Source organism: Tribolium castaneum, chromosome 1, assembly GCF_031307605.1.
Source record: "Tribolium castaneum strain GA2 chromosome 1, icTriCast1.1, whole genome shotgun sequence".
Taxonomy (NCBI): domain Eukaryota; kingdom Metazoa; phylum Arthropoda; class Insecta; order Coleoptera; family Tenebrionidae; genus Tribolium; species Tribolium castaneum.
In genome coordinates, this window is record NC_087394.1 from 33826228 (window position 1) to 33852523 (window position 26296).

Genomic DNA, 26296 nt, shown 5'->3' on the forward strand with positions numbered 1-26296 from the left:
CGCACTGCAATTTCTCACTGCTTTTGCGCACAAGTCATTAAATAAAAAACGGGTTTTTGCGAAAAGAAAATTAAATTTGGGAAAAAGACTACCAACAGCCTTGTTGGCAACTGATGAATCACTCATTTTGTTGTCTATAACAACAATAATTGCAAAGAATCCAATTTGTTGTATCAAGTCATGGGAGGCTTATTTTTTATTCCTACACAAAACTGACCCCCGCCCTTAAAATATTTGAAAATCGTTGCTAGGCAACCGGAAAACAGTATTGTAAACAAAAATATTGTTTTTATGTTTGGCATTTTCTTCAGGTGGTTCTTTTATTTCAGTTTTGTTTGTTGTGAAAACAGTTATCATTTGATGGTATTCTGGCCTTATGGCAGAAGTGCACATAATTGGGCAAATAACTGAAGCCAAAGATTTTCCAAAGCAGAATTTGTTCTGTAAATGGTATCTCCAAGTAGGTGAGGTTCTCTTGACTTCTTTTCTTGATTTTTGTATCAAACAGACGCTTATTTTGCCTTTTCGATAAGTATTTCTATCGTTTTAAGACTAAAATCGACTGCTCTGTCAGTCAGTTCATGTTTATTTTTATTATTATAAAATTTTAAGGTAATAACTGGAAAGTTATTTCTGGGAAGAAGGAAGGTCAAACTCAAGTAACATCACCTCAGTTTGGTAAAGTTTGCAAGTGGTCTTATCCAATAGATATTCACCTAGCCACTGCTGGACTTCAAGGTTTATAATTTTTCAAAAAAGTCGTTTATTTTTTTAATGAGTCCGAATTTTAGGTTGGCCTAAGATTTATTTGCAAGTTTATCACTTAGATTGGCTAGGCCGGAGTCACATTTTCGGTTACGGTTTCATAACAGTTCCTACAACTCCCGGGACCCATATTTTGGACTGCTACACTTGGAGACCATTTGGTACAATAAAAGATCGTTTTGTGCAGTATTTTCTGGGAGGTGGGTATCAAATAAAAAATCCAGACTTGATCTTCTCTTCGGGGGAACGTTATAAACTCTCTACGGAGGCTATGGGAGTTGTTTCATTTGAACTGTGTGTTGTACTTAGGTAATAATAAGGCACAAAACAGTAATAATGACGAGTCCTTGTTCAGAAATTTCAGCAATTATGGAGTGGAATATGAGTAAACTACTTAACAATTTACCGACTGTTTTAATACTGTGCGTTTTGTTAAAAAGCACAAGTTTAGAAAATGTGACCACAACCCAGTCAAGTGAAACAAATGTTAAAAAGGGCACAACGTCACCAATTGTGTCCACAACCGCTGTTCCAACAACTACTTGCAAAGCCAACAGTTCTTGTTTTGCAAATTCAACTAATAATTCAGTAACTGTTCCTCCAACTCAACAAACAACGGCTTTAGTCACAACCCCGACTCCCGCGAGCTTTTTTCATTTTCATATAAAAACATCGGAACGATCAAGCAAGAATTTGTGTATTTGTGATTTAACTGTAAGTATCTATATGTTCCCTAATAAATTATATTTTTACGCATGATTTTAGATCGACTACTGTGATCTGAATTGCTGTTGCGACAAAGACTGTTCCTTAGAAAATAAACTTGTGTTTGATCATTGTGAAGAAGATTTCCGTCAATATGATACTAGATATTGCCAATACGTAAAACATATTTACGTTAATAAGACACCTCATGAGTTTCAAATTAACCAAAACGGACTATTTTGTATTGTGCGTAGTAATTTACCAGCAAGTTACATAGTCCAAAGAAAGCAAGTAAGATAAAGTCTTAAAAAAATCATAAAAATAATTTTACAACTTTAATTCCAGCCGTTGAAGTCATTACAAGATGCTCAATTCGAGAGACAAAATAAATTTAATTGGCCAAAGCCTACACATGAAGATAGTCAAATATTCAATTATTTCAACTATACTTATGGAAAACCTTTATTGATTTTAAGAAATAACACAATTGAAAACTTACGTTAGTCTCCAAATCTTAAATCAATAATCTAAATAACCATTTTTCAATCGTAGAATTTCTTAAGAGTTTTGTGGTAACTAGTTGCGTGGTCAAAGAAGATATAAAATATTTAATTGACGTCAAGAGCAGCTGTAGTCATACGAACATATCCGCAGATAATTATTATCTAAAAGCCGACACATTTTTCAGAAACATGACAATAATTGCAAATCCTGGTTTGCTAAATGTGTCTAAACACAAAAATTTTCTCAAGGTAGGTACTATACTTTTATGGAAACCAAACAGACTTATTCCTTTCCAGAATTGTACAAAAGATGTTTGTCTAAATGTTCGGCCAAAAATATGCAACGAAGACTTTGAAGACTGCGTCCAAATATCGCCAAACGACACGAGAATAAAATCGAGCTGCAAAGTTAACATTGCAAACAACGAACTGTTTTGTATTAATTTAGTACAAAACGTTAGATACAATTTTTATCATAATGGTAGCAACGGTTTGATAAAAGTCGAACTTTACTTGATTCTGAAAAGTGCCACTTTTTATTACCACCAGGAAATGGAGTTTTCCCAAACGATTGAAGTTAATTTTATTTGGTGGAACCATACTTTGAACTATTCATCGCACCTTAGTGGAAATCCGGGATATTTAGTTGGCAAGCCAATCTTAATCGCAAATATCGTTTCTATAAATGTTCCTATAAATAATACGAACTCGACTAGCAATGCAACAAGTTACAAACAACAATTACAGCTATACCGAAATCCTTCGGATTTTACCGAAAATTTCCTCGTTTTGCCGTTTGTAAATTCAGAGGGTGTGTGCGTTCTAAGTAAACACAAATATACTCCGATTGAGTTCGGTTATAATATGTATCTAAGATGCGAAATTAATGATTATATTTGGATCAAAAATCTCTCGGCGAAAAATGTATGCATTGCCGTACAGAACACAGTATTCAAATACTGGGCCTTAAAAGTAACAAATGGTACATTAAGTAATAGAGTGATTGCACTGTTCGGTAACGCATACATTTACAATATTGGCGATTGGCTGAGACCAATGTTTGAAAACGATCTTAATGACATTCTAAATCGAACTTGGGGCGAATTTGACCTTCAAAATAAATCTCTCAAATGTGGTAACATCACAACATTACTTATAACGGAGATTTTTCATGCTAGAGTTGATTTCGACGACATTATCAATCAGGAAAAGATTTTAGCGACTACCTTTCAATTTGATAATTTTCAAAACTTTACTTTTGCTTTAAACCAAACTTTACGGTTTAATATTAAAGTAGGTGCACAAGTTATGTTTCACGACATCACTACTAAGAAAATGAGGAAACTCGTTGATCCACCCAGTCTGAAAATTCGCTTGCCTCATGATTTCTTTTACCCTTTCGTGAAAATAGATAATCATGGTGTTAGGCAAGCACTATTTATGAATGTAATAGTACTAGGATTGATTTTTGTATTCACATTCAAATAAAATGTTTCAAGAGAAGTTTCATATTTTTCGCCTTATTTATAGGCCGACCACCATTCAAAAATCATACATTTATTTATTTATTTGATCATATCTTCGATTTCAATGAGATAACAACACAAACGCAATTTTAAAATTACGTAAATTCAAGCAGATTTCAATCTTTGTTAGTAGATTATATCTATCATCTATTCCTAAAGTTATTGAAGTAGGTACTTGATATTTTGCGAATTAAAAAATAAAAACTATGCCCAACGATAGACACTGGCACTGGTATTAAATTAGGTTTGCTTTATAATTCTAGACGCGTATACTGTGATGGTGCTGTTGTTGCATAATTTTTTGTTACTAGAATTTTAAAGATCGTTCACTGAAGACCAGTCAGTTGATTAGATTTACTGATAACATGCAGCATGATGGTTCTCAAAACTTGTTTTATTTTATTACTGTTGAGTTTTGGTTTAGTGCTTACGCAGAATAACAGTATTGACAGAATTTGCAAAAATTGTGGTGATATCGTCAATAGATATTGCTGCAGATACCAGAAACGATGTTGTGAATGTAAGTATTATTGTTCTGACTTGTTTAAATTTCGATTGTTACACCATACCTACAAGGCGATATAGTCTGCTAAAAGTATATTTACCTGTCAACGTTTGCTCTATGCATGTGAAAAAAATCTTAATATAGAATTAGATTATTAGACTCATGCACTGGAATATTTATTACTTAAAACTTATTTAATTGCAGATTTAAATCCGTCTGGTTGTCCAACCCCAGCAAGTCCAGAAGCTCGGATAAGTTGTCGAACCCCCCAGTTTTGTCGGTCAAGTGCTGATTGTCCCATGTTCAAACAATGCTGTGATACGTCCATATGTGGAGCAACATGCATGAAACCAACATTTTCTGGATATAGATATTGAAAAAAATGGTTTAAACTGCTTTTTTTTTACAATTCGTGACAACATCTGACTTAAAAAGCCAATTTGTAATACGTTTTGATAATTGAGTTATGCTATAATTAATAGTGTCGTAATAGTAAAACATAATTGATTATTCTAATGGGAGAAGCAGTAAAATATGGCTTGTATCCAGAGAAGTTTTATCTCGAATCTCGAAAATAAATCATTAATTAATCAATTATAATTGTTTTATGGGTAATATACCTACAAAGTGAGGAATACCTTGGCTGTGCTTATGTCATAGTAATAACAAACTTGACAAATATAACTGTGATAACATCTTCGGTGATTCATTTGTATTATTAATTACGTGGTATCTCGCTTTTATTTATTTATAACAAACATTTGATGTATTCAGCGGCGTGTTTTTGTAATCGAATAAAAATAGAAACAATTTCGATTTTCAAGATAAATGTATCTGTATTTGTAAATTGTTTAGAAAGCATCGCTACAGCTAACGCGGTATATTTAGCATCACGGGTGTAAGCAAAGTTGCTTTTTGTGCCCAACACCTTAATGTTAGGTTTAGCACAAAACTGTTATTTCGTCGGCTAATGATACGCTATTAGCCAAATTAAATTCGCTGTTATTTCTTTAGGCATTTCCCTGAAAAAAAAAAAAGTTGGAAAAAATCCCTCTCCCAGTGCTTCCTCTGCGCAGAATCCTCTTCGGGAATTACCCAAGATGGCTGACACTTGTTGGTCGACGGAGTTGTGATTGAGTTTGCGATCGAAAAAAGTGCCTTAATCGAACCGATTTCGAAAATTTTTGGCGCGAAGGCGAACCCGACCGGTGTTAGTGATATGTTGAGTGCGTAAAATTCGTGTTAGTGATGTTAGCCTTCGAGAACAATCGATATGTGTTCTGTTGTCGACGACAGTTCTTATTATTTACTTCGTTTAAAACTCTATCTGCGATTCTAGGGCAAAATGGATAATACGACGGTTGCCTTAACTGAAAGGTATGTGGAAGCAGCAGAGAGCCAGCGTGACCACTTATCGAATTACAGGAATGTTTATTAATTGTTATTGATGGTTGCAATGGCCTAGTGTTAGCTACTTACGTCACCGATGCTCTGTGTGTACATACCTGTTACCTAAAGAAATGCGCGCACCATTTGGAACTTTACGAGATTTTACGTGCTATCTTCACGAAAATTCTAATTTTGCGGCTCGTTGGGGCTTCCAGAAAGTTCGGGTTCAAGTACTTCTTGCGGTGCCCCAATTACTTAATATTCCTTCATTGTTTCCTATGAACTGCTATGTAAACTAAAACTGTTAACAGTTACTCACATCCAGATATCAGAGAATAATTGGAAGTAACCGCATCAATATTCATTATCTTGCATTTAACACGTTAAACGCCTGTGATAAGCTGTTTCTATTAGGTGTTGTCATTTATTGTATGTATTTTTAGTTAATCAATTATCACACATTAGGCCAATTGTACTGCCTACCAAATAAACACTTATTATTTTTAGAATGGATGAGTAGGACCTGCTTCGAAATATTTAACTGAAAAAATTGGACATAGAGCAGAGATAGTATCAGATTAATTGTTTACATTTACGTAAAGAAAGTTTGGTTTAGACAAATTTTGACAAGGTTAAATTTTTGATGATATTTTTCGAATGGTTAGTCGTTAATTCTTGCAAATTTGGATTCCGTAGGTCATTCTACGTTAGAAACACTCAACTCTAAAGGAATAACTTTGAAAAATTGGAAAATAATGAAGAAAGTTTGGTTTGAACAAATTTTGACGAGGCTAAATTTTTGCTGATATTTTCCGAACGGTTACTGGTAGCGACTTGATTCTTGCAAATTTGGATTTCGCCCGTCATTCTACGTTAGAAACACTCAATTCTAAGGGAATAACTATGAATAGTTGGAAAATAATGAAGAAAGTTTGGTTTAGACGAATTGTGCCGAGTCTAAATTTTTGACGATATTTTCCTAACGGTTGGTCGTAGAGACTTAATTCTTGTAAATTTGGATTCCGCAGGTCATTCTACGTTAGAAACACTCAATTCTAAGGGAATAACTATGAATAGTTGAAAAATAATGAAGAAAGTTTGGTTTCGATAAATCTTGATACAGAAAATGAGCCGCTGAATTCACTGGAACAAACCGTTTTTTAGTTTTTAAGTTATGAATTTTTGTTTACATTTAGTTTACCCCATTGCTTAAAGCATTAATTTATACCTGATGGTAGTCATGAATGCAAATGCTTGTAATTTTTCGTTACTAATTACCAAAACAATGCAAAGACAATGTATGCAAATGACACCCAACTGTTAATGAACTTTTTACAACTTATTTAGTATTAAATACCCGCGTGGTTACTGATAAATCGGTTCTTAACGAGTTTTGTGTTTGTTTTCTTTTTTTGTTGAAATTAATTGTGTGCCATTGTTCGATTTGTTTGTAACTTTGTTTAGTTGCAAAACTTTTATTCAAAGTCAGTTATAAAAAATGATACCAACACCCTTTAGCCAATGGCTAAAAGTTAAATGTGGTGACCATAACAAACAAAAGAGTAGATTTTAATAACAGGAAACGGAATTTGATTCATAAAGATTCTACCACTAGAAATACCACAAATCTCGGAAATTGGGTGACATCACGTTAATAACATTTTTCTTTCCGCTTAGATAATAAAATGGAAACAAAAAAATTGAACTACAGAATGTTGTTAAAGTACTACACAATTTTTATGTGGAAATAAGGCATGGGAACTTTCCGCATGCACAGGTTAAATTCTCTTGAGCTACTTGGATTTTTAGTAAGTGGGTATAAAAATCTAACACCCAAGTTTATTTTTATTCACTGAACGGGTTTTAGAGTTGTGCCTACTTTACAACATTCATTTATTTTTCCTAATATAAATATTATTCTCCATTAATCGTGTTGTCTAACATCTTTTTTGTATTTTATTTGAAATAAATTTAATACGAGTGAAAAAGGATTTATAGCCACCCCTCATTCCTGCTGACTTTTTAGCAAAATTAAAACCTTTACCTTTAAAAATAATCAATGTAACATCTAAACGGTTATCATGTTTACAATTTTTTTTCAAATTCCAAAGAGGGTGTAGTTATTGAGTTTTGTTAAATTTAGTACACTGACAATTCTCTGGTTATTTCATTAGAGACTTAGAGAACAAGTCTTTGTAGATTCCCTCTAACTTTTGGACAAGCCTCTAGCTAATTGAAGTGTAAACTAGGCGTATTAATCGACGTGTTAATAAAAATGAGTTTTGATCTGGAGGTGACAATTGCTTTTGTTAGCTCGACCTTAGCAGGATTCTCGGAACAAACAGTTTGTAAAATTAGAAAACAGAATCGTTTCAAACCTTTGACAATGTGAGGTGTCGAGGTTTTTATTTGTCACCTTGATTTTCAAGTAAATTTAACATTTCATCTTCGGTGCGAAATTTGATACATTCGCACTTGAAGGCCTTGACCGACAAGAACTGCCTCTTAGATTGATTCATGCCCTGTCAAATTGGAATTGGGCCACATTTGTTATTTTAATTTAAGTGATTTTTGACGTATTATAAAAAATCCTAATGGTTTCATCACACGGGTTTGTTTACTCATTAAAATAGACTATTAATTTATAAGAGTGGTGTTGCGAAAAGGTAACTGACACACGCGGCCTATTTTCGTTAACAGGTGACATTAAAAACTATTTGATTGCAGACTTCAATCAGCAAATGGATCAACCCGGAGGACGTCTCCAATACCCACCATGTCTCCTGCGGGCAGACCCTCATCTCTCATGGATACTCATAATCAGTCAGTTGTTGTTGTCCAGGTAGTTGTTAATCGCGATGAACGAGGATATGGCATGAAGGTTTCGGGTGATAACCCAGTATACGTACAAAGTGTTAAAGAGGGTAATTGTCCATTCATAACTAATTTTTTACGCATCGTTTTGTAAACAATGCCACTGAAAAGTGTAATCGTTGCAGGAGGAGCTGCCGAAAAAGCGGGCTTGCACGCTGGTGATAAAATAATCAAGGTAAAAGCGAATATTTGTGTTTCAAAATAATTTGTTCGTCTTATCAGGTCAATGATGTTAACGTGATATCGTCCAAACACACGGATGTGGTCGATTTAATAAGATGTAAGTATTTTATCGCGCAAAATTATTTGTACTGAAGAGAGGCTTTTTATTTGTATTTGTACACGGTCATGCAAATAAACGAACTCGCTCGAAATCAAACGAATCCTATTGTTGTCCATGTGACAGATGTTGACTTCCAACAATTACTCCAATCCGTACCTGCGAACCCAAATCAGTGACTGAATAAAGCCACGGTGTGTTCGTGCGTGTTTGGCTTTATTTGAAACTAATTCATTGAGCAAAAGATATATTTAAACCAATCTTCGGTAAAATTCGCTACACGTCGTTTTTTATAATAAATTTCAGTCGCTTATGAAATAAAGATACGCGCTAATTAAAATCACTAATAGTGGAAATACGGGTAACTTATTCATGATATCATTTCTAATTTTGTGGTTTTTACCCACCATTTGTGCGCATCGTATGCACGGAATCCAGGTGCGGTTTGGTTGGCCAGCAGGTGGGCTTACGTCTATCACTGCTAAAAACGGACCGTTCAATCTAATTCATTTCCGCGCTAATTGTTTGTAAAAGGTACTCGAGCTTGACGGCGAATGTTACGAGTTTAATAAACCTGGTTTATACGAAAATAATGAATGTGTAAAAATTTGTTGGTAATTCGATGGTTTTGCGGTTAGCTTCGTCCCAAGTGGTGTTAACAGTCCAGCAAAGGACTGTTTCGCAAAAAGGGATGAGTTCTCCCAGTGTGCACAACCGACCCCTGACGACTCCGTCCAGAATTACCGGACCTCAGCCGGTTGATGTAAGGGTGCGATGTTTGTGGTCATGTTGTGATGTAAACTTTGCAGCATGAGAAGCAATACCAGCTCCAGTTGGAGAAGGAGCAGCATTATAGACTGATGATTGAGAAAGAACAGCGATACATCGATTTGCTTAGGAGTCAGATAGCGTCATCTCCCGATGAGAAGAAGTACTCGGAGCTGTCCAAGACAGAGAAGAATCTGCAGACGCTCCAAGCTATGCTCCTTCGCAGCCAAAACGAGGTACGATGGTGATACTGTATAGTCTGTACATAAATTTCCTGGCGTTTTGTGGTTGGTTGGCTTATCTTACGGTGGGCTCTCCAAATAAATTTAGATGTCGGCTGTACTTTAGACGCGAGAGCAAGGAGCTATTTGTCGCACTGGTGATTGTCTAATTTTCATAAAGGACAAGTTACTCCTGTTTCTGTGACTCTACTAACTGGTCTAAAACCTCACATGGAAACACGAGTAGTTGTCATAACCTGGCTCGGACACTCGACTAACAATGCTTTACTGTTTCTTCTTACAGCAGTCTCCACCTTTACACTCTCCCCTAACTCCCTTGTCAACCTCCTTACCTCGCAAGAGTAGAGCGTCTCCCAACGGCAATTCAGAGCCGCAATCGCCGCCACCGTTGCCGAAGAGAAACCAACGACCGTCCCAGGTGGACACTTTAAATAACCGACACCCTCCATACGTGAATGGCAAAATAGTCACTGATACTAACGCTTTGTTTCTTAACAACGAAATAAACGCCAATCTGCGACAGGTCGAAGAGATTGGTGTTCGACGGCCGCCTAGAAGCAAGTTCCACTCGCATTCGGAAGAGACACATCTCGTTGACAACCCTCTCTACTCAGACCACCCTCCTCCTTTACCTCCCAGAGCCCCCCTTTCCACAAACAATACAAACGAATCGGATGCTGTTAACTCCATAAATAAGCAAATGTCGTATCCCTTAGTGGCAACCTGTGCGACGTTAGTTAATGATTATGTAAGTAACATGCTTTTTTAATCAATTGTATAAAACACCTAATTCCGTTCCGTTCGCTTTTAAACGCTTGGCGCAATGTTTTCTAACCAACAACTGTTCTAAACTTTGGTTTGTGTGTACATATTTGTTCTTGTAGAACGACATCTACTTTTCTTAGCACTGCCATTGATTTATTCACATTTTTACTAATACGATCACACTTTTTTTTTCACAAATTTATAAAAGGTCTAATGGGTAAGATCTAGTGCGTTTTTTCTAAATAACTTTGTGGATAATCAGTTTATCTTGCCACCTTCTTAAATCAAATTGCAATGACTGATTCAAAAATTGACTACAAAAAATAAGACCTAAGTTTATTTATACTTTATAATTATAAATAAGACGTTAATGTTACGATTTATTTACAAGACCGGCTTGTTTGATTTATTGTTTATTAATGATTTGGAGATATTATTTTTTTTATTATTCGGATTTGTTAAAAGGTGTTACAGAACAATATAATGTTGCTTTCATAATGTTTTATTTTTACAAAAATACTACTAAATTTATTTGAATGATTGTGTTTACTTTTTGGCATAATATCCCAGTTAAAATCAAAATGTTTATCATTGGTTTACCATCATCGTTAACTTGAATCATTTTTCTAAGCTCACTGTAATTACTACAAACTTATCGTTTGCGTGTGAATTTTTCAGTTTGGATATATTTTCTGCTTTTTAAAATAACTGCTTTCTCGACAACATATACTTGAGCAATGCCAAATTCTGTTGGTGTGTGAAATAATTATAAATCAACAATAATTGTGTCTACTATTTATTTTCACTAAGAATAAAAAAAGATAAATGCTGCTCGTTAGTTAACTTCTAAAAAGTTCGATAACCAGTCGCAGTTCTTCGGTCAAATTGATCATAAAATTAACCCTAGTTCAAGTAGTGAAATATATTCAATGAGGAAACAGGAAATTATTTTTTTTTTCGGTTTAATTCTGTTTTGAAATACCACCTGTTAGTGATGACATAATTTGAAGATTTACTTTAGTATAGTCTGTAGAAGTAAAAGTTTATTCTGATTTTATCTCAAAAACTATAATTACACTGGAATCAGTCTTCGATTTTTTATTTTTAACTGTATTTTTTGAATTTGAATTTGAAAGATGGTAAATTTTTATTAAAAAAAATAAATAATAATACCTAATGACCCATAACAAAGATAATATGAGTTTCTACCTCCGAAAAAATTATTAAAATGTATTGTGTATTTGTGTTTTGTAAAGTAAATATCTACTACATTTAATTGAACAATATTAAGAATTAGTTAATTACTAACTAAAGTATATAATTTGAATTAGGTTGCGGAAAAGTCGAATTATTTAGAATTACAATTAAATGTGAGCTACGAGTACACAACGAGGCTTTTTTTTTGAGGTTCGTCACAATATTTTTTTGTAATTCTTGCATAAAACATTATTCCTGGCTTCATTTCTGAATGTCACTAGAAATAATAAATAAAAGTTTTTTTTAGTAATTAATTATTAATAAATTGTAGAGAAATTCTGAAAAAATTCGCATGCATTGAAAAAAAAAATAAAGTAAGAGTATTTAATAGCAAACATTGTATTCTGTGTGATTATCAGTTTTTGAGTTTTAAAATTAATAAAAAATGGTATGGGTATTTTTATTTTAAACCTTTCAATTTTATAAAAAATGATAACTGTTATCATTGTTCTTATCTACGACTTTATGCACTTGCTTTTCGGTGATAGAGGTTCAGATTAAAGAGATTCACTCTACTTAAAAAAATAGTTGAGTAAAAAACGTATGCTTTGAAAATAGTTAACGCTATTTAAATGAAAATTTTGTAGTTTTTTGAGAAATGAGAAAATAAAATAATAAAATATCGTGAAGAAGCAAAATTTTAGATTGATTCTAAACGAAAAATGGTTTAAATCTGTTAAAGACAACCGAAACAGATGCTGAGGCAACTTTTACCCGTTTACCCGGCTAGACTCTCGATTTGACTATTTGTTTACTCTTCAAAATTCAAGATAACGAAATTGCCATTTTGCCGATAACGGCGCACCATTTCCTTGTTTTCCCAATAGTTTACGCTCAATTACATTCCAGTTGCCAAATCCAACGCATCATCGCACAAAATCTAGTCCCGAATCTCTATCAGCAATGTCGGCTGGTGAAGCATCACGGAAACTGATAGCTTCCGAAAGCATGAACGATCTGAGGCAAGAAGGGTGGGACCCTGCTGACACACCACCTGGAACACCACCGCCACCATATCCCAGTCCTACGGCTTCCAGGAGAAGACAGTATGGGAGTGGTGAAAGCGGGGAAAATACATTTGAAGAAGTTTGTACCGAGCGATTTATTGCGAATTGTGTGTTATTTTGTTGTTTTGCAGACGGCTGGTGATTGTTCCTCGCCGGATGTTTCACCGTTTCGGGGAACCAATCGCATTATCGCGAATAGTTCACCGATTCATGCTGCAACGCCTCAAACCACGCAGCAGCCTATCATAAGCATGGAAGATGACGAAATCTCAGATCAGGAATCTGTAAGTTTGAGTACACAGAACTTACGACACAGAATCAGAATTAGTCAAGTTTAAAAAAAAAATAAATATAGTTTAGGGCATTAATTTTAGTTCTTTCTATCTGTCTGTATTTTTTTGTTTGCCTCTTGTTAACCATTATTTAAACAACTATTTTTTTAAATTAACATTTTGTCGTTTCGTAACAAAGAGTTTTATTTCAGAGCCAGTTGGAAGATCACGGCTATTTCAAATCGCTCTCTAGACTCTGGGAGCGTCTACCACATTTGGCTGTGTTCATGAATTATATTTTATCGAATTCGGATCCGAATAGTCTTCTGTTTTATTTGCTCACTGATTTGTATAAAGAAGGGAACGCGAAGGAGATGAGGAAGTGGGCTTTTGAAATACATTCGTGTTTCCTCGTCCCTGGAGCGGTAAACTTACGTAAAATTTTTATTTTATAATTAATTTTTAATTGTAGCCTTTACGTTTGGGAAATGTGGACGAGAACATCGCTCGCGAAATCGACGACGTTCTCACACGCGAGTTTGATAAAGAGGAAATTCTTAGGAAAATTTTTTGGAAGGCTAGATCTCGGGCCAAGGAAGAACTAACGAAGCAATTGGTTGATTTCCAGCAGAAACGTACTGCAGGTTTAGGCACAATTTTTGGCCCAACTGACCAAGTCCTGTCCGAAATTTACAACGATAAGACCAAAGAAGTGAAATTGTACGAGAGTTTATTTTTAGAAAAGTTGGAACCTTTTTTGTGAGTTATTACACGTCGCCTGTAATTTTTTGTGAATAATTGTTTACAGAGAAGAAATTGAGAAAGAGAATTACGACCCGCGTCGGTATTACACAGCAGCAGCTCTGACGACGGTTTTAGTTCGCATCTTTGGTATTCGGCCGGCTTCGCATACCATCGATCGCTGTCCAACTTTTGTAAACAAGGAGAAGTCGTTCCGCACGAAATTTATTGGGAGATATTCCCGAAAGGTGTGTTGCGTTCGCTCATTGTGATCAATATTGCATATTGATTTTGCAGTTAAACGTTCAAGGACACCAATACGTCGCACAACAATATTATACTGTGATAGTTTGTAATAATTGCCATCAAATTATTTATGGAATAGGACCTCAAGGCTATCAGTGTTCTGGTAAGGAGACGGTTATTATCACTGGAAAAATGCAAAACAACGCCACATTTCTTTCAGTTTGTTTGATTAATCTTCACCGTCCCTGTGTCAAGTTGTATGACGACAGTTGTCCAGGTCCAATCAATAAAAAGGATCGGGGCTTAGGAAAATTTATACGGATGAGACACGAGAATAATGACAATAGGCGAAAACACAGCTCTCATTTTATATTAAGTAAGTGATGATGAATTACGAAGTGTTTTTCTAACGGCTTGAATTGCAGTGGAAAGGGAAAGGAGGCAAGCCGAGGAAAAAGACAACAGTTTCGAGCTCAACGAAAGTGGTAAGTTTTTTGTTTTTTACGTTATGTCGGTGAAGTTCAACATGTTATTTGACACCTACACAGGGTTAAAATTATGACCTGTAACCATATCTTTCGTCAAGGGTGTCAAGGTAATAACACGACGTAAGAAACTTTCCTGATTTATTCAAATACCGTTGTAGCGGAAATAAAACGAAAACTTTTGCCAGACTGTAATTGATTGAGATTAAGTTCACTCCCGCTATTTATTACACGACACGTTTTATTTGATGCAAATATGGATTTATTACCGGTTTGCAATTTTCGCTTAATCCGCGATGCTACTAAATGTGCTTTTATTCGTTCCGAAATTGCAACATTACGGCTAATAAAATCCTTCAAATTCAAAGGATGCGCTTTATCCGATGTTTATGTAGTAATTAATCTTGCTACATAATTGCGTTTTTCATTTAAACATGATTTGATAAACGAGAGATAAAATAACTCGATTTTCTGTACCAAAAAATTGTTAAGTAAAACTGATAATTAACATTTTCACAACAAACATGAGAAAAAATATGTTAAAAATTAAAATTTGCGGTCCGTTTCATATTTTCCAAAATGCTGCGAATACGGTTAAAGGTACAAAAAATTGTAAGAAAGAAAATTGTAGAGAATTAAATTTTCTACAAAAAGGTTCGCACGACAAATGTTAAAAATGAAACAAATAAATGAAATAAAGAATAAATTGATAAAATATTGAACAAAATTTTGTTAAGATTGTTGATTTTTTACTCGAATTAACAGGAAAATCGCCGTTTGATCGGTTTTTTTTATCGACTCTCTGTGAATTGAATCGACGCTCTGTACCAAAGATTTTAGTAAAATTTGAATCCAAACCCGTATTTACCACAATTTTGTAATGAAAAAATCACAAAGTTGGATCAGAATTGACGTTATTTTATTCTTTTCCACTCGATTTTTAAATCAGAGAAATAAAATACTTATTATTTTTGTTTATTTTTTCTAAAAAAAAATCTCAAGGACAGACTGAAAATTTGTCTTCCACTATTATTATTGCCTATTTCGAGGATTTTTTTCAGCCAGAAACACTATCGTTTTCCGAAAATTCGTTAAAGATAACTTGAAAATTTACTAAATTAGGCCAAAAATTATGTTTATTTTGCTTTTTGAGCTAGTTTTGAGATGAAAAGTATGTTTTTTTTTTCGAAAAATTTTGTTATTGCAGATGAAACATTTATTTTTATTTATTTTTTTTTTTGAAAAAAATTCGCTAGGACAGGCTGAAAATTTTCCGTTCATTATTATTATTATTGCTTAGTTTTTTTTTCAGCCAAAATTTCGTTAAAGATAAATCGAAAATTAATCAAAATAGGCCAAAAATTATGTTATATTTCGCTTTTTTGAGTGTTTAAGCTCGTTTTGAGAAAAAAAACCTTGTTTTGTTTTTTCGAAAAATTTTGCCACTGTTGATGAAAAATCACTAAATTAGTTGAAAGTGATGTTATTGTAATGTTTTACTTGATTTAGTATATTTTGAATGAAAGTTTCTTAAATTAATTTTGTAAAATCTTAAATGGATGTAATTTTTTATATTCTTCGTTCATTTTAAACAAATTTTGTTTGTAAAATTGACTGAAAAATTGCAAAAACTGAAATAGTATTAAAATTTAGCTACGAAATTAACAAATTCTATCTTTACGAATTGGCTCAATTAAGTAAATTGTTTGAATGAGCAACAAATACATTATTTGCTGCCAGTCTATTAATTTATTATATCAGTGACATTGCGAATGTAGCACCAATAACTTTATCAACTAGACTGCATGGCCACCTGCTTCAGCGTCCGCTCCTATTTTTAATTCCGACAAGAGCGAGTTATTTTTTTAGGAACCATTTATTTTTTCGCTGTTCGTATTTCAAGTACCCTCTAATAATTTTATAAAGGACAGTCAAACATCTTGAAATTCCTTCTCATTGTTTTGAACGATGCCAAGGCTGAATAAAATAAAGTGCGACTTTAATTTTAGAATTCGAAAAGTGTTATCCCTTTCTCCATCACCATTCAAATTTTCACAGCGTTTTGTCCCCGCATCGGAGAAATCTTTACACTTCCTATACAACGTGCAAAACACCACTAAATTTTAAAGCGACAGCTGTGCTTTCAGCCGATCTATACCTGCCGGTTACCGTCCTTAGCTTGAACTCGTTTGTCTTAGAAATAACTGGTCTACCCGTCTCTCCTCGTTATCTTTTCGCTATTAAAAACTGTCTGGGCCTTTGAATACCTTGTTGCAAATGGCGGCCCGCCGCTTAAATTCGCCATAATTTTATCATAAAGTATGAGTGTTTAATCTAATTATCATAATTCGGTTTGTTTTCCAGAAGTCGTGTTCGTTATCGCATGTTTTACACTTGTTATAGCTAATTCTGTTTCGTAAGAGATAAAATAAACAGCGTTAAAAATAGGAATTAGTAACATATATTTGAATAATTCGAAACCAGTTTATTGTCAAATCGGTTAGTTGCAAGCGCAAAAATAAATCATAATTGAATAATTAATTCGCTTGATGTTGCTCCAAAGTCCGAATTATCATCAGCGGTAATAATAGCCAAGTTTTCGAACTTGGAAAATTAATTAATGTTGGTTCAACCTGATTAGCGTTCTTGAAAGTCACCGTCGAGGATCAGGCGTGAGTGAAAACAAAACTCTTATCTCCGAATTTATGCCTGAATGTAATTACTGATAACGTTGTCAGGATAATCAGCAGTTGGTGGCAATTCTCGCCTCACCGTGCGAAATAATTACCCGAGAGTTGTGTCTCGGTGCTCAGGTAGTTAGTTTTTCATCAGTGCCCTTTGTCAACGGTCCCTATATTGGGCCTTTATGCAATTCACGAAAATTGGATATACCGGCGCATAGTCCACCGGAGCCCTGCGCGTTCTCGTTGCCAGTCACAGATTACACGCGGACGGGAACGAGAACGAAAAGTGCGGTGTTATTTGAGTGCCTGCTTAGGTTAGGTTAGTGTGGTGGTGGTGATCCCAGTTTGTTATGTCTTGAAAGCTCCACACAAATCCGCCTGATATGCCTTGCGTCCTTCCCGCGAGCTTAATTGGCACGTTTCCGCAAGGATAATTGCAAAGTGCGGTCGGTCTTCCCCAGCTGACAGGACGAATGCTTAATTGTATCGATTCGGATAATTGTCTTGATTCAATTAACTTCGCCTTGAACGATGGTGCCTACACTCTTTGGAAATCACAAACTCGTAAAGCCTCCATGCAATCAGCCTCGTAATTGGATCCGAATGTAGCAAGCGAACACCGGCGCGTTTTTATGACAAATTTGCACATTTTATGGAGGCGATAGTATAACTCTTGTTGCGATGGACATTAAAGGGTTGTCCACTGCCAATTGCGCATTTTTCACCGTCCTGTTAACCATGTTAAATTAGCGATTGTATCACCTCCGCATTTCCTGTGGGTTTTGCTAAAAATAGCGCTTTTTACAATATTTCGGCAAGAGTTCCAGTTTGCCGTTTTCCTTGCAATTATCTAATCGTGCGGAGACATAAATGTGCAAAGTGTGCGGCGTGCTCCAAAATCCAGTTTTATGGAGGCACAGGATTACACTTCTCGGTCCGGCAGCTTGAAGAGATCCAGTAGCTTCAAGAAATTACTCAAATTGCCAAATTGGGGTTCGGGGAGTTCAGGTAAATAAAGTGACGTCGTGATGTTTACATGGAGAGTTTCCTCGCTATTTTTAAGTTCTTTTATGTAATTGACCAGATTGGACCGAAATAACTCATGTCCCATGTGCGTAGTGCATATAATGTGCTGTTCGTTTAACAATAAATAGCTCGTACGCCAAACGAAGGCGCCTTGAAAATTCATTCGAGAGATAATTTTAATGCGAAAATGGATTCGCAAAATTTATGCGTCAAGAATCATCCATTTCAAAAACGCTAATAAAGCACTCCGATTGAATACACTGCTAATGTTTGCGTCAATTGACGGCATGAAATCGTCGCGATTCGATTAAACTGTTATTTACTCATTTTTCGCTAGCCTGTGAATGAACCGAACAGAGGAAGTGCAATATATTTACGTACAACATTAAATATACACACGAATAACTGATTTACTTGTTTGTTTTTATAAGCATGTTGGCTGTCGTCTACATTACATGCTCATTATTTATTTATTATAAATGTATGGCTAAAACAAACCGGCAATTAAAACCAAATCACACGTATTTATTTAAATATGAATCACTTAAACAGTTAAAACTTGTTTAATTTGTTTATTATACATATTGTCGTTAAGACCGGTCTCTAATTCGGTTTGGTATTTTTTGTCCGGCTTGTTATAAATTGTTGGGTGAAGACATAGTGAGAAATTCTCCGGTCATTAGCATGGACATAATATCTAGAACATGGCTGCGATATTGTTGCGGCTTCGAAAGAAACTTTCCTGACGAAAAACTTAAAAAATGCAGCTGGGTTTTTAGCGAAATACGCAGTACGATAATTGAATTGTTGGAATTGGGTTATGATAACAAATCTAGATCAGTGTTTGACATTGATGTTACATTGATACTGTTCTACAATAAGATATGAATGCCATAACAAAACATTTATAGTGACAGTTGTGGTCAACAGTGAATCATTGATATTTTCGTATTCCTTCAAGTTAACGTATATGTAAATTAGTTATTTGAGTGCGGTGTTCAACGGATATTGTTAAGATGTTTAAATGGGCACCGTTTGATTGATACTGGAAACGTAATGGATAAATTTATTACAGCTGTTGTAATTAATGTCGATCGGAGATGCACTGTTTTCTGTTTTTCTGAAGATTTAATAATTCATTTTTTGAGGTTTATGGGCGTGGTAAATCACATTTGCAGTTTCTACATGCAATGTGTAGATAACCGGCGCAATTACGAAATTTAGTGTCCACCTTGGAGCGGCTTGATAATGGCGGCCCGACGTAATAAGTGAATTTTGAGTAAATACGTTTATTTACTTTGAAATTTCTTGATTAAAATTTGTTTCGATAAAGCGAAAAGTCAGTTCTACAAATTATAAAAGCTGTCACCTTGCTAGTAATAGAATTAGTCTTTCATAATTAGATCACGAATTCGTCTTTGTCGCTAATTGCCTGATTCGTTGTGTCAACTGAAAAGTTGTTCCATTTAATAACACCATCCAATAATCTTTCTTTCAAGCGGTGTGAAGGCGAATTCGCAATTAATTTTGGGAAAATCGTTCGTAAAAATCAAAAGTTGGTGGTACATAATTGACAATTTATAAACATAATTCGTACAGTTGGTATCGATTTCGAAATACGCGAGCGACTTTTAGTCTGATTTGTGTAGGTGTATTGTTATGATTGTCTGACCAAAATCTAGCACAATACAAAATCAGTTTGGTTGTAAAAACTCCCATGTTTTCGTTTTGTGTTGTAATAAATTACGCGTTGATAAACGAAACTAGCAAAATTTTGTATAAAAAAATGAGTGTTCTTGCAGAAGGTAAGTCACAACATTTGCGAGTTATCATTGCATTGAAATCTTAATGCAAGAATGCCAAACAGTCCCATAGGTCAAAGTCACGTTTAGAGGCGGACTTTCGGTATTTATGTAGTCAAATTAATTATTTTCGTAGCTGTGGAGGTGTTGCATTATAAAAAGTCATACTGAGTCATGCAGTTATTTTAAAATCTTGGAATTTCTCTGAAAACGTATAGTTTCGCTTTATCACTTATGTCACCTCCTAATCACCGTCTGTTTTGAAAACTTGGCAAACTGTAGGTGATGCCACCAGGTGTGGCGACATTGACGTCAGCCAATGCCAATTGAACCGTTGTTCATTCATAAGACACACTGGATCAATATCTTGCTAAAAAGGTAAATAAACGTGCTTTTGGAAAGTCCTGAGACGCATTTACCCGATTTTTCGGCTGAATAAGTGACGATGGGTTAGGGTAAACAGATTATAGTTCGGTAGATAAATTTATATTTTTAGTGATTACGTGTGTTCAGGTTACGGTTTACGTAGAGGAATAGGTAACAGAACATACATAATAATAAACTGCCACCCGATCCATCCCTCGTACCGCTCCAACGTCTCTTGCATCGATTTAAAGCAGTCATGTTCTTCCTAACATCCAAAAATAACCCCCAACTACAACATCCACATCCGGTTGTAATGTTTTGTAGGCGGCGGCCTCTGTTTATATCGTTTTTTAATAAGGACTGCAATTTGATTCAAGCCTTTCTTGCATTATTTATCACGCACTGACCACAATATTTGTACTTGTTTTCAGTCGTTGTTTCATTTTTAATTATAAGGCGTGGGTTCGCTAATCTAATTTCGGTGCCGCCAATACGTTTTCAATCTGTGAATAAAGTTACAATTAGATTAATACGAAACTCGCGTTCGAAACAGGAAAGGCGCAATTAAATTGAAAAAGTTTGCTTCAGATTACATCTTTGAACTGTTTCGTTTTGAAATACGCTCTCGCTAACACGTAATTAGTAGAGGAATATTTAAAATACGGTATTTATGGGGAAAATAAATCCCAACTGACCCCCGGCTTGGAAATTAGCGTAACAATTATTGCTTTTAGCGCTGCAATAAATGTCGTGGATAAAATGGCGTTATGTAATTGTGCAAATTTACTCTGATGATACTTTTATTATTTATTGCGTTAGCTCGCACTTTTTCTTGGTCTTGATGAAAAATTGCCTTTACATTTGGTTAAATTTTAGGTCAATAGACTGGCGCCTGGTGTTATAATGAGGATTTCAGTTGCTCTAATTGCACCACTGCTGTTGAAATGTTTAGTCCTGAATTAAATTCGAAGTGAATAATAATCCTTCATTTCGTCTTGGTCATTTTATAAACTGTTTGATTTAAAGCAGATACGTTTTACTTACATTTGAAAGTGCTAAAAATTTGCAATGGTGCCAAATATTTCATACGTGATGAATGGAGCGATTAAGAGATTTTTATCCGCTGGTTTCTGATAGAAGGAGATTTACTGGACTTCTTGACGAAATCACATTTGTGCCAAATATTTGGCGATTTTTATGAATGAAATTATTAAGTCATGGTTTGTTCTCCAAATTTTTATTAATTCCAGCTCGACTTTCGAGCTCATTCTATTAAAAAACTCGCCATAAACATCAAACTTTAAAAATATTCCTGAACTGCATAACCTCGTGCGAAGACAAATAAACAAAAATTCTTTTGCACAACGCAGTTTTTTCCCATCAACATTGGCAGATTTACAGATCCGTTAGAAAATTCCGGATATCCGAAGCCTCACGTGTTTTAACTAGACTGTTGAATTTATTCAAATTATTGTCACTTGAAAAATTCGATAATTGAAGGACGAATTTGCACACGTCGTTCGTACGATTAGAACAAAGTGAAGTACTACCTGTCTTTAAAGAATGCGAGTTGGAACATTTAGATAAAGTTTAGATTTATTGTCAGTGGTGCAAAAGTTTTCGTTTTGTTGGTGGAAACTGTTGATTTTTCCACACTATCACTAGCATCGTTCAGAAAAACGAGATAGTGTAAAGTTTGATAAAACGGTTCTTATTTGATGTTCCAAATATTTGAATAATACAAAAGAACAACCTGTTCCGCTTATTTACGGCCCTGCCACTGGCTGGAAATTGAATGCAGGTGCAAACCCTCTGGCCCCTTTCACGTCTGTTTTGCCTTGCCGCCATCTTGCACATTACGGGTCAAATTTAGCATTTTCTCCAAGCTGTAGAAATTAGTTCTAAAAACCTAGTCAGCTGTAACTAGTTCGAGCACTAAATCTGTGGCGAAAGATAAAAACAATTTCCAAGTGCGATACATAATGGAATTAATGGGCTGATTTTTGCTCAATTCGCCGCTGTTTAATTAAAGCTATAGGAAACCTCCTGCCGATTTTATGTCGTTTGAGCAGTGTGGTGCTAAACGTTTGTTTGTATATAAGAACAATAAATTATCTTATTACGAGCAATCAAACTAATGCGATTGTGGCCCAGTGTTTGTTTATTGTAGGTGCAGTGAAACGACTGCATGGAAAAGTAAATTCGCCAGCTTATCGCGGGTGTAGTCGGCATTAATAAAGTCCGATAAGCAGCGTGGAAAGTGTAAGTGGGGACTTGAGCCTTGTGCGGCAAAATGTCTGGAAACGGAACGCGGGGAACGTTTTAGTTGCTGGCTGGTGATGTTTTTAGTTCGCCAGTTGTCTGGCTAACGTGAACTCAGACAAAGAACAACGCTCTCTCCGTGCTTGTGGCTCTGTTCGACCGGTAATCCGCGAAATTCCCTCTGGGGAACTGACCGTTGAGGTATCCCCAGTACGTTTATGACGGAATCTATTGAATCATGTGTTAGGAATCCGGTGGTATTGCAAGTGATTCTTCTTGGGCGTTGGATGTGAGGTTAAGTGCCGCCATGACAACACGCATAGGGGCATAACAACAATCGTGCGTGAGGTGTTTTTGGAACACTTTACGTAAACTGGTGGCGGCGCCGTTTGAGTGCTTCAGCGAATTTAACTTTTTATCGCACGTATGTTAGCCTGCTATCGGCATTCGTCATCCTTGCGTTTAATTAGCAGTGGTCTGTGTTGTATCATTTAATTGTTTAATCGGCGGATTCCGCAAACTCCGCCATTTATTTTGTGATCGATCGGGGGTTCACCCGAGAAAATTCGTACTAGAGAGTATTAAAAATTCCAATCAGATCACCGGATGTGGGTGCCTCCGACTGTAATAATACAGTGATGATTTCAATTGTTGGCACATAGCTTTAAATTTGCAACGTGTGTTAAACTGTAGTTGGCAAAATGGGAATTTTCAGCCTTTGCATAAATTATTAATAAACAACAAGTGCGTTTGGTAAAATAATGTGGTCAAAGCAAGCGGATATGCGTAACGCAAACATGACATCATTTAAAAGTAAGATAACGAACCGGAAACAGAAAAACTCAAGTTCTGTGAATAGTCAGTCGGAGAGTGCCGAGAGTGAGAGTGCGCCGACCGGAAAAAAGCAGCAAAAGTCCGGGAAGCATCGCAATCGCGGCGGTAAAAAAGCACCACCGAGTGCAGAAACCACTGTTACGCCACCAGATCCAAGTGACATCATTGCAAGCGCCGACCTCGAGCTCGCAGATGTTGTGCTAAGGACAAGCGTTCCGAGCGAAGTCGCCGAACAGAACCTTAAAAATAGCAATCAAAAGAGGTTCAGCGACGGCTTTGTCATTGAAAATGGGGCAAACGTGCGTTTGACGCGAGCGGTGAGCGGAATTCTCGGAGCCGAAGAATTGTACACCGGCGATAAAACAGCAAAGAAAGGGAGACGCTTGAGTGATCTGTTTAGACACGGTACGCTTAAAGCCACAAATAGCCTAGAAAACTTAAATATGAAACATTCGGATCATTTGATTAAAGAACCGCTGAACAAAGCGACCGCAGACTCGAAGACCAAGCGGCATAAAAAGGGCTCAAGCTACCCGCTGGCGAATAATAAGGAAGCCAAGAACGCCAAAAATTCGGAGGCGCAAGCCACCAAGCAAAATTCCGAGAACAATTCGTACTTAAAGCGAGTCAAGTCAAAAATTTACAAAACTAAAACCGAAACGAACGCTTTACTGCCGTCCAAAACAACCGTCTCGAAGAAAAGCTCGCAATGTGAACGCATCCCCGAAGACGTCGAGCTGCGAAAGTCAAACTTCGACTTCCGCCTGATTCGGCAATCCTCCAACTTGGAGCAAGTCCGGAGCCGAACGTTCGGCCTCATGAAGTCATCTTCCAATACCGGCATCGCTGATATGGAAGATGGCATTGCGAAAAAGCCACTCCTTGCCAAAGCAAAGTCAAGTAGTTCCATAAATCTCAACCTTTTGAGGATGCGGCGCAGCCGTATACTTGACCAGTTGCAGGAAGGCCGGTGTAAAGACGTTTTTGATGAGTTTGATTTTATTGCATTCGGCGGGTTTAGGGATAAGTTAGGCGGATCGCAAAAACTAGCTACAGCAGACGCGAGGATCGATACTGACTTAGGTACTTTGGGCGATTTATATTTGTGGCGTATCCAGAAATTGTGTTCTGGTGTTAAGGTTTAAATTCTTTTTCAGGAGAAAATAAGCCCAGTCAACCCGTGTCACGAAGCGGATCCGACCGAAGGCCGGATATAGTACGTGAAGAGACACCCAAAAATGCTGAAGGGACGACCAGCACCGACCATGGCCCCAATAAGCAGGAAAACGAAACCTCCGCCCCTGACAAGTAAGGCGATAGATTAAGAAAGAGACCGTCATGTACGGAATTTCAACAAAAAAATCAAAACTTAACCGACTGGACTATATTTATACTGCCTTTTTCATTGCCCGTTTGTCAGTGTTACGTAACATATGTATACTTTTTAATTTCATTCCTGCTTTATGTCATAAAAACGCTTTCAAGTCGGGAATTGTGTATAAATTGTACTCAAAACGTTTTGAAGTAAAATTTTTGTGACTGAACACAATTTAAAAGCACCAGCGGTACAGGAAAAAATGCAAAAATTACAACTCACACATTAACCTTAAGTACTTTTGATTGAAGTTAAAGATGAAATTGGTTTTGATTTGGTGTTAATTTTAAATTTTGTCGCCAGATTAAAAAAGTATGCGATCAACAAAAAATATAATCAACTCGCTTGTTAATAGGCATTTAATAATCTCAACTATTAAATGCACTTATTGCTATCGTTTGTTCCTGTTTTAAAGAGTATCGATTACATTGGTCTGCAATGAAAATCTTAAAAAATCTGATTGCTCAAAAATCAATATCTCTTGTATTTTGTTATTGCATTTACGATGTTTTAATCCATTTGAATCGTAATCTAAGATAAAAAGATCAGAACTACCAGGAAATTATGCGAGATTTTTTTTTAATATGCGACATGTTCTTTCAATAAAATTTTTTTTTACTTTGACTTTGATTCTTTTACGAAAAACTTACCACAGTATCAGTAAACTAGGAGAAAGGTTTCATCAGAATATTTTACACATAGGTGAGAGACGATACGATAGACAACTAGTCAGAGAAGCTTCAGAAGCAATGTCAGCAGATTTTTGCTGGTTGAAACTTTAATGGTAAAAGTGAAAAGGAAAAAACTACAAAGAAAAATACTCTCAATATGCAACTAGTTAGATTTTTCAGAATTTTTAGTTTTTTGGAATAAATTATAACGTTTGGCGTAAATTTGGCGTCCCACAATCATTAAATTTATAATAATAAAAAGTTATTTTTTGCCGACCATGGTTATTAATAGCTTTCATTAACAAATTAATTAAATAACTATGTACAGTAATGTATGGATAACTCGACCTTCTATAATCCGAACGTCTGTATTCCGTAATATGAACTAAACATTAAAAAATATGAAGGAATTCTTGATCAATTTGTAGGAAGAAACTGAAGCAGCAGCTGTTTGAAATACATTTTTTATTTTGAAATACATAAAGGTTTTTATAGCCACTGAGTAAACTAAGGTAGGTATCTGTAAACCATACGAGTTCAGATTATTGATATCATTTATTATGAATTCTACACTGAAGTTTTTATGTTACTCAACATAGCACAACATACAAAAAATCATATCATGCATAAAATGTTTATAGCGTTCTTAGATCCTCTGTATTGTAGAGTAAAGAGGTTTTCGCCACAAAAACGGCAGAGATCTGCCAACTTTCTGTTTAGATTATCCAGACATTACTGTATTTGGTTTGTCTACATTGGACAAAGTAATTATATTCAACAATTCAAGTTGAGGAAGTGGGAAGTTGGTTAAAATATGAAATTGTTAGGCTGTTAACCGATTTGAAACATTCCAAATTAAACTGATTAATTCCATTGGCATTGTGTGCAAACTAATAAAAATAGGACCAGAAGCAGGAACTTTTATCTAAAATATCACGTTTTTCAA

At 35.6% G+C, this 26296-nt stretch overlaps 2 protein-coding genes and 1 long non-coding RNA gene across 7 annotated transcripts in view; 2 read left to right on the top strand and 1 right to left on the bottom strand.

Moving 5' to 3' along the window:
- Positions 1-137: 137 nt before the first annotated feature.
- Positions 138-3476, top strand: LOC656333 (B9 domain-containing protein 2). The gene is made up of 8 exons (XM_008192552.3): positions 138-464; positions 613-738; positions 792-1074; positions 1121-1479; positions 1531-1761; positions 1816-1969; positions 2023-2222; positions 2271-3476. Exons 1-4 carry the CDS (start codon positions 377-379, stop codon positions 1152-1154), a joined length of 531 nt encoding a protein of 176 aa, XP_008190774.2. The 5' UTR covers positions 138-376; the 3' UTR covers positions 1155-1479; positions 1531-1761; positions 1816-1969; positions 2023-2222; positions 2271-3476.
- Positions 3477-5080: 1604 nt separating this feature from the next.
- Positions 5081-26296, top strand: part of RhoGEF2 (Rho guanine nucleotide exchange factor 2) — a 34455-nt gene continuing 13239 nt past the window's right edge. For 4 of the 5 annotated variants that reach the window (XM_008192548.3, XM_008192549.3, XM_015977607.2 and 1 more), the window contains exons 1-16: positions 5081-5381; positions 8121-8317; positions 8393-8442; positions 8490-8547; positions 9186-9310; positions 9357-9551; positions 9841-10305; positions 12429-12665; positions 12718-12870; positions 13071-13283; positions 13331-13617; positions 13667-13847; positions 13897-14008; positions 14066-14221; positions 14271-14330; positions 24462-24612. In XM_008192548.3, the coding sequence (XP_008190770.2) occupies positions 5350-5381; positions 8121-8317; positions 8393-8442; positions 8490-8547; positions 9186-9310; positions 9357-9551; positions 9841-10305; positions 12429-12665; positions 12718-12870; positions 13071-13283; positions 13331-13617; positions 13667-13847; positions 13897-14008; positions 14066-14221; positions 14271-14330; positions 24462-24612 (2672 nt within the window). In that variant the 5' untranslated portion in view covers positions 5081-5349. The remainder of the gene's footprint in view (positions 5382-8120; positions 8318-8392; positions 8443-8489; positions 8548-9185; positions 9311-9356; positions 9552-9840; positions 10306-12428; positions 12666-12717; positions 12871-13070; positions 13284-13330; positions 13618-13666; positions 13848-13896; positions 14009-14065; positions 14222-14270; positions 14331-24461; positions 24613-26296) is intronic. The other variant, XM_008192551.3, reaches the window with a different exon arrangement.
- On the bottom strand, positions 5150-5915 carry LOC135266867 (uncharacterized). Its single transcript, XR_010335070.1, has 2 exons — positions 5713-5915; positions 5150-5669 (listed from the first exon to the last, which is right to left on the bottom strand). It is a non-coding gene; the product is annotated as an uncharacterized LOC135266867 (long non-coding RNA).

Excerpts from the sequence above, each read along its gene's own strand:
- LOC656333 (XM_008192552.3), top strand. The coding sequence starts at position 377 with ATGGCAGAAGTGCACATAATTGGGCAAATAACTGAAGCCAAAGATTTT. Across the intron at positions 465-612 it reads TAAATGGTATCTCCAAGTAG|GTAATAACTGGAAAGTTATT; the intron begins GTGAGGTTCTCT and ends TAAAATTTTAAG. Across the intron at positions 1,075-1,120 it reads GAACTGTGTGTTGTACTTAG|AAATTTCAGCAATTATGGAG; the intron begins GTAATAATAAGG and ends GTCCTTGTTCAG.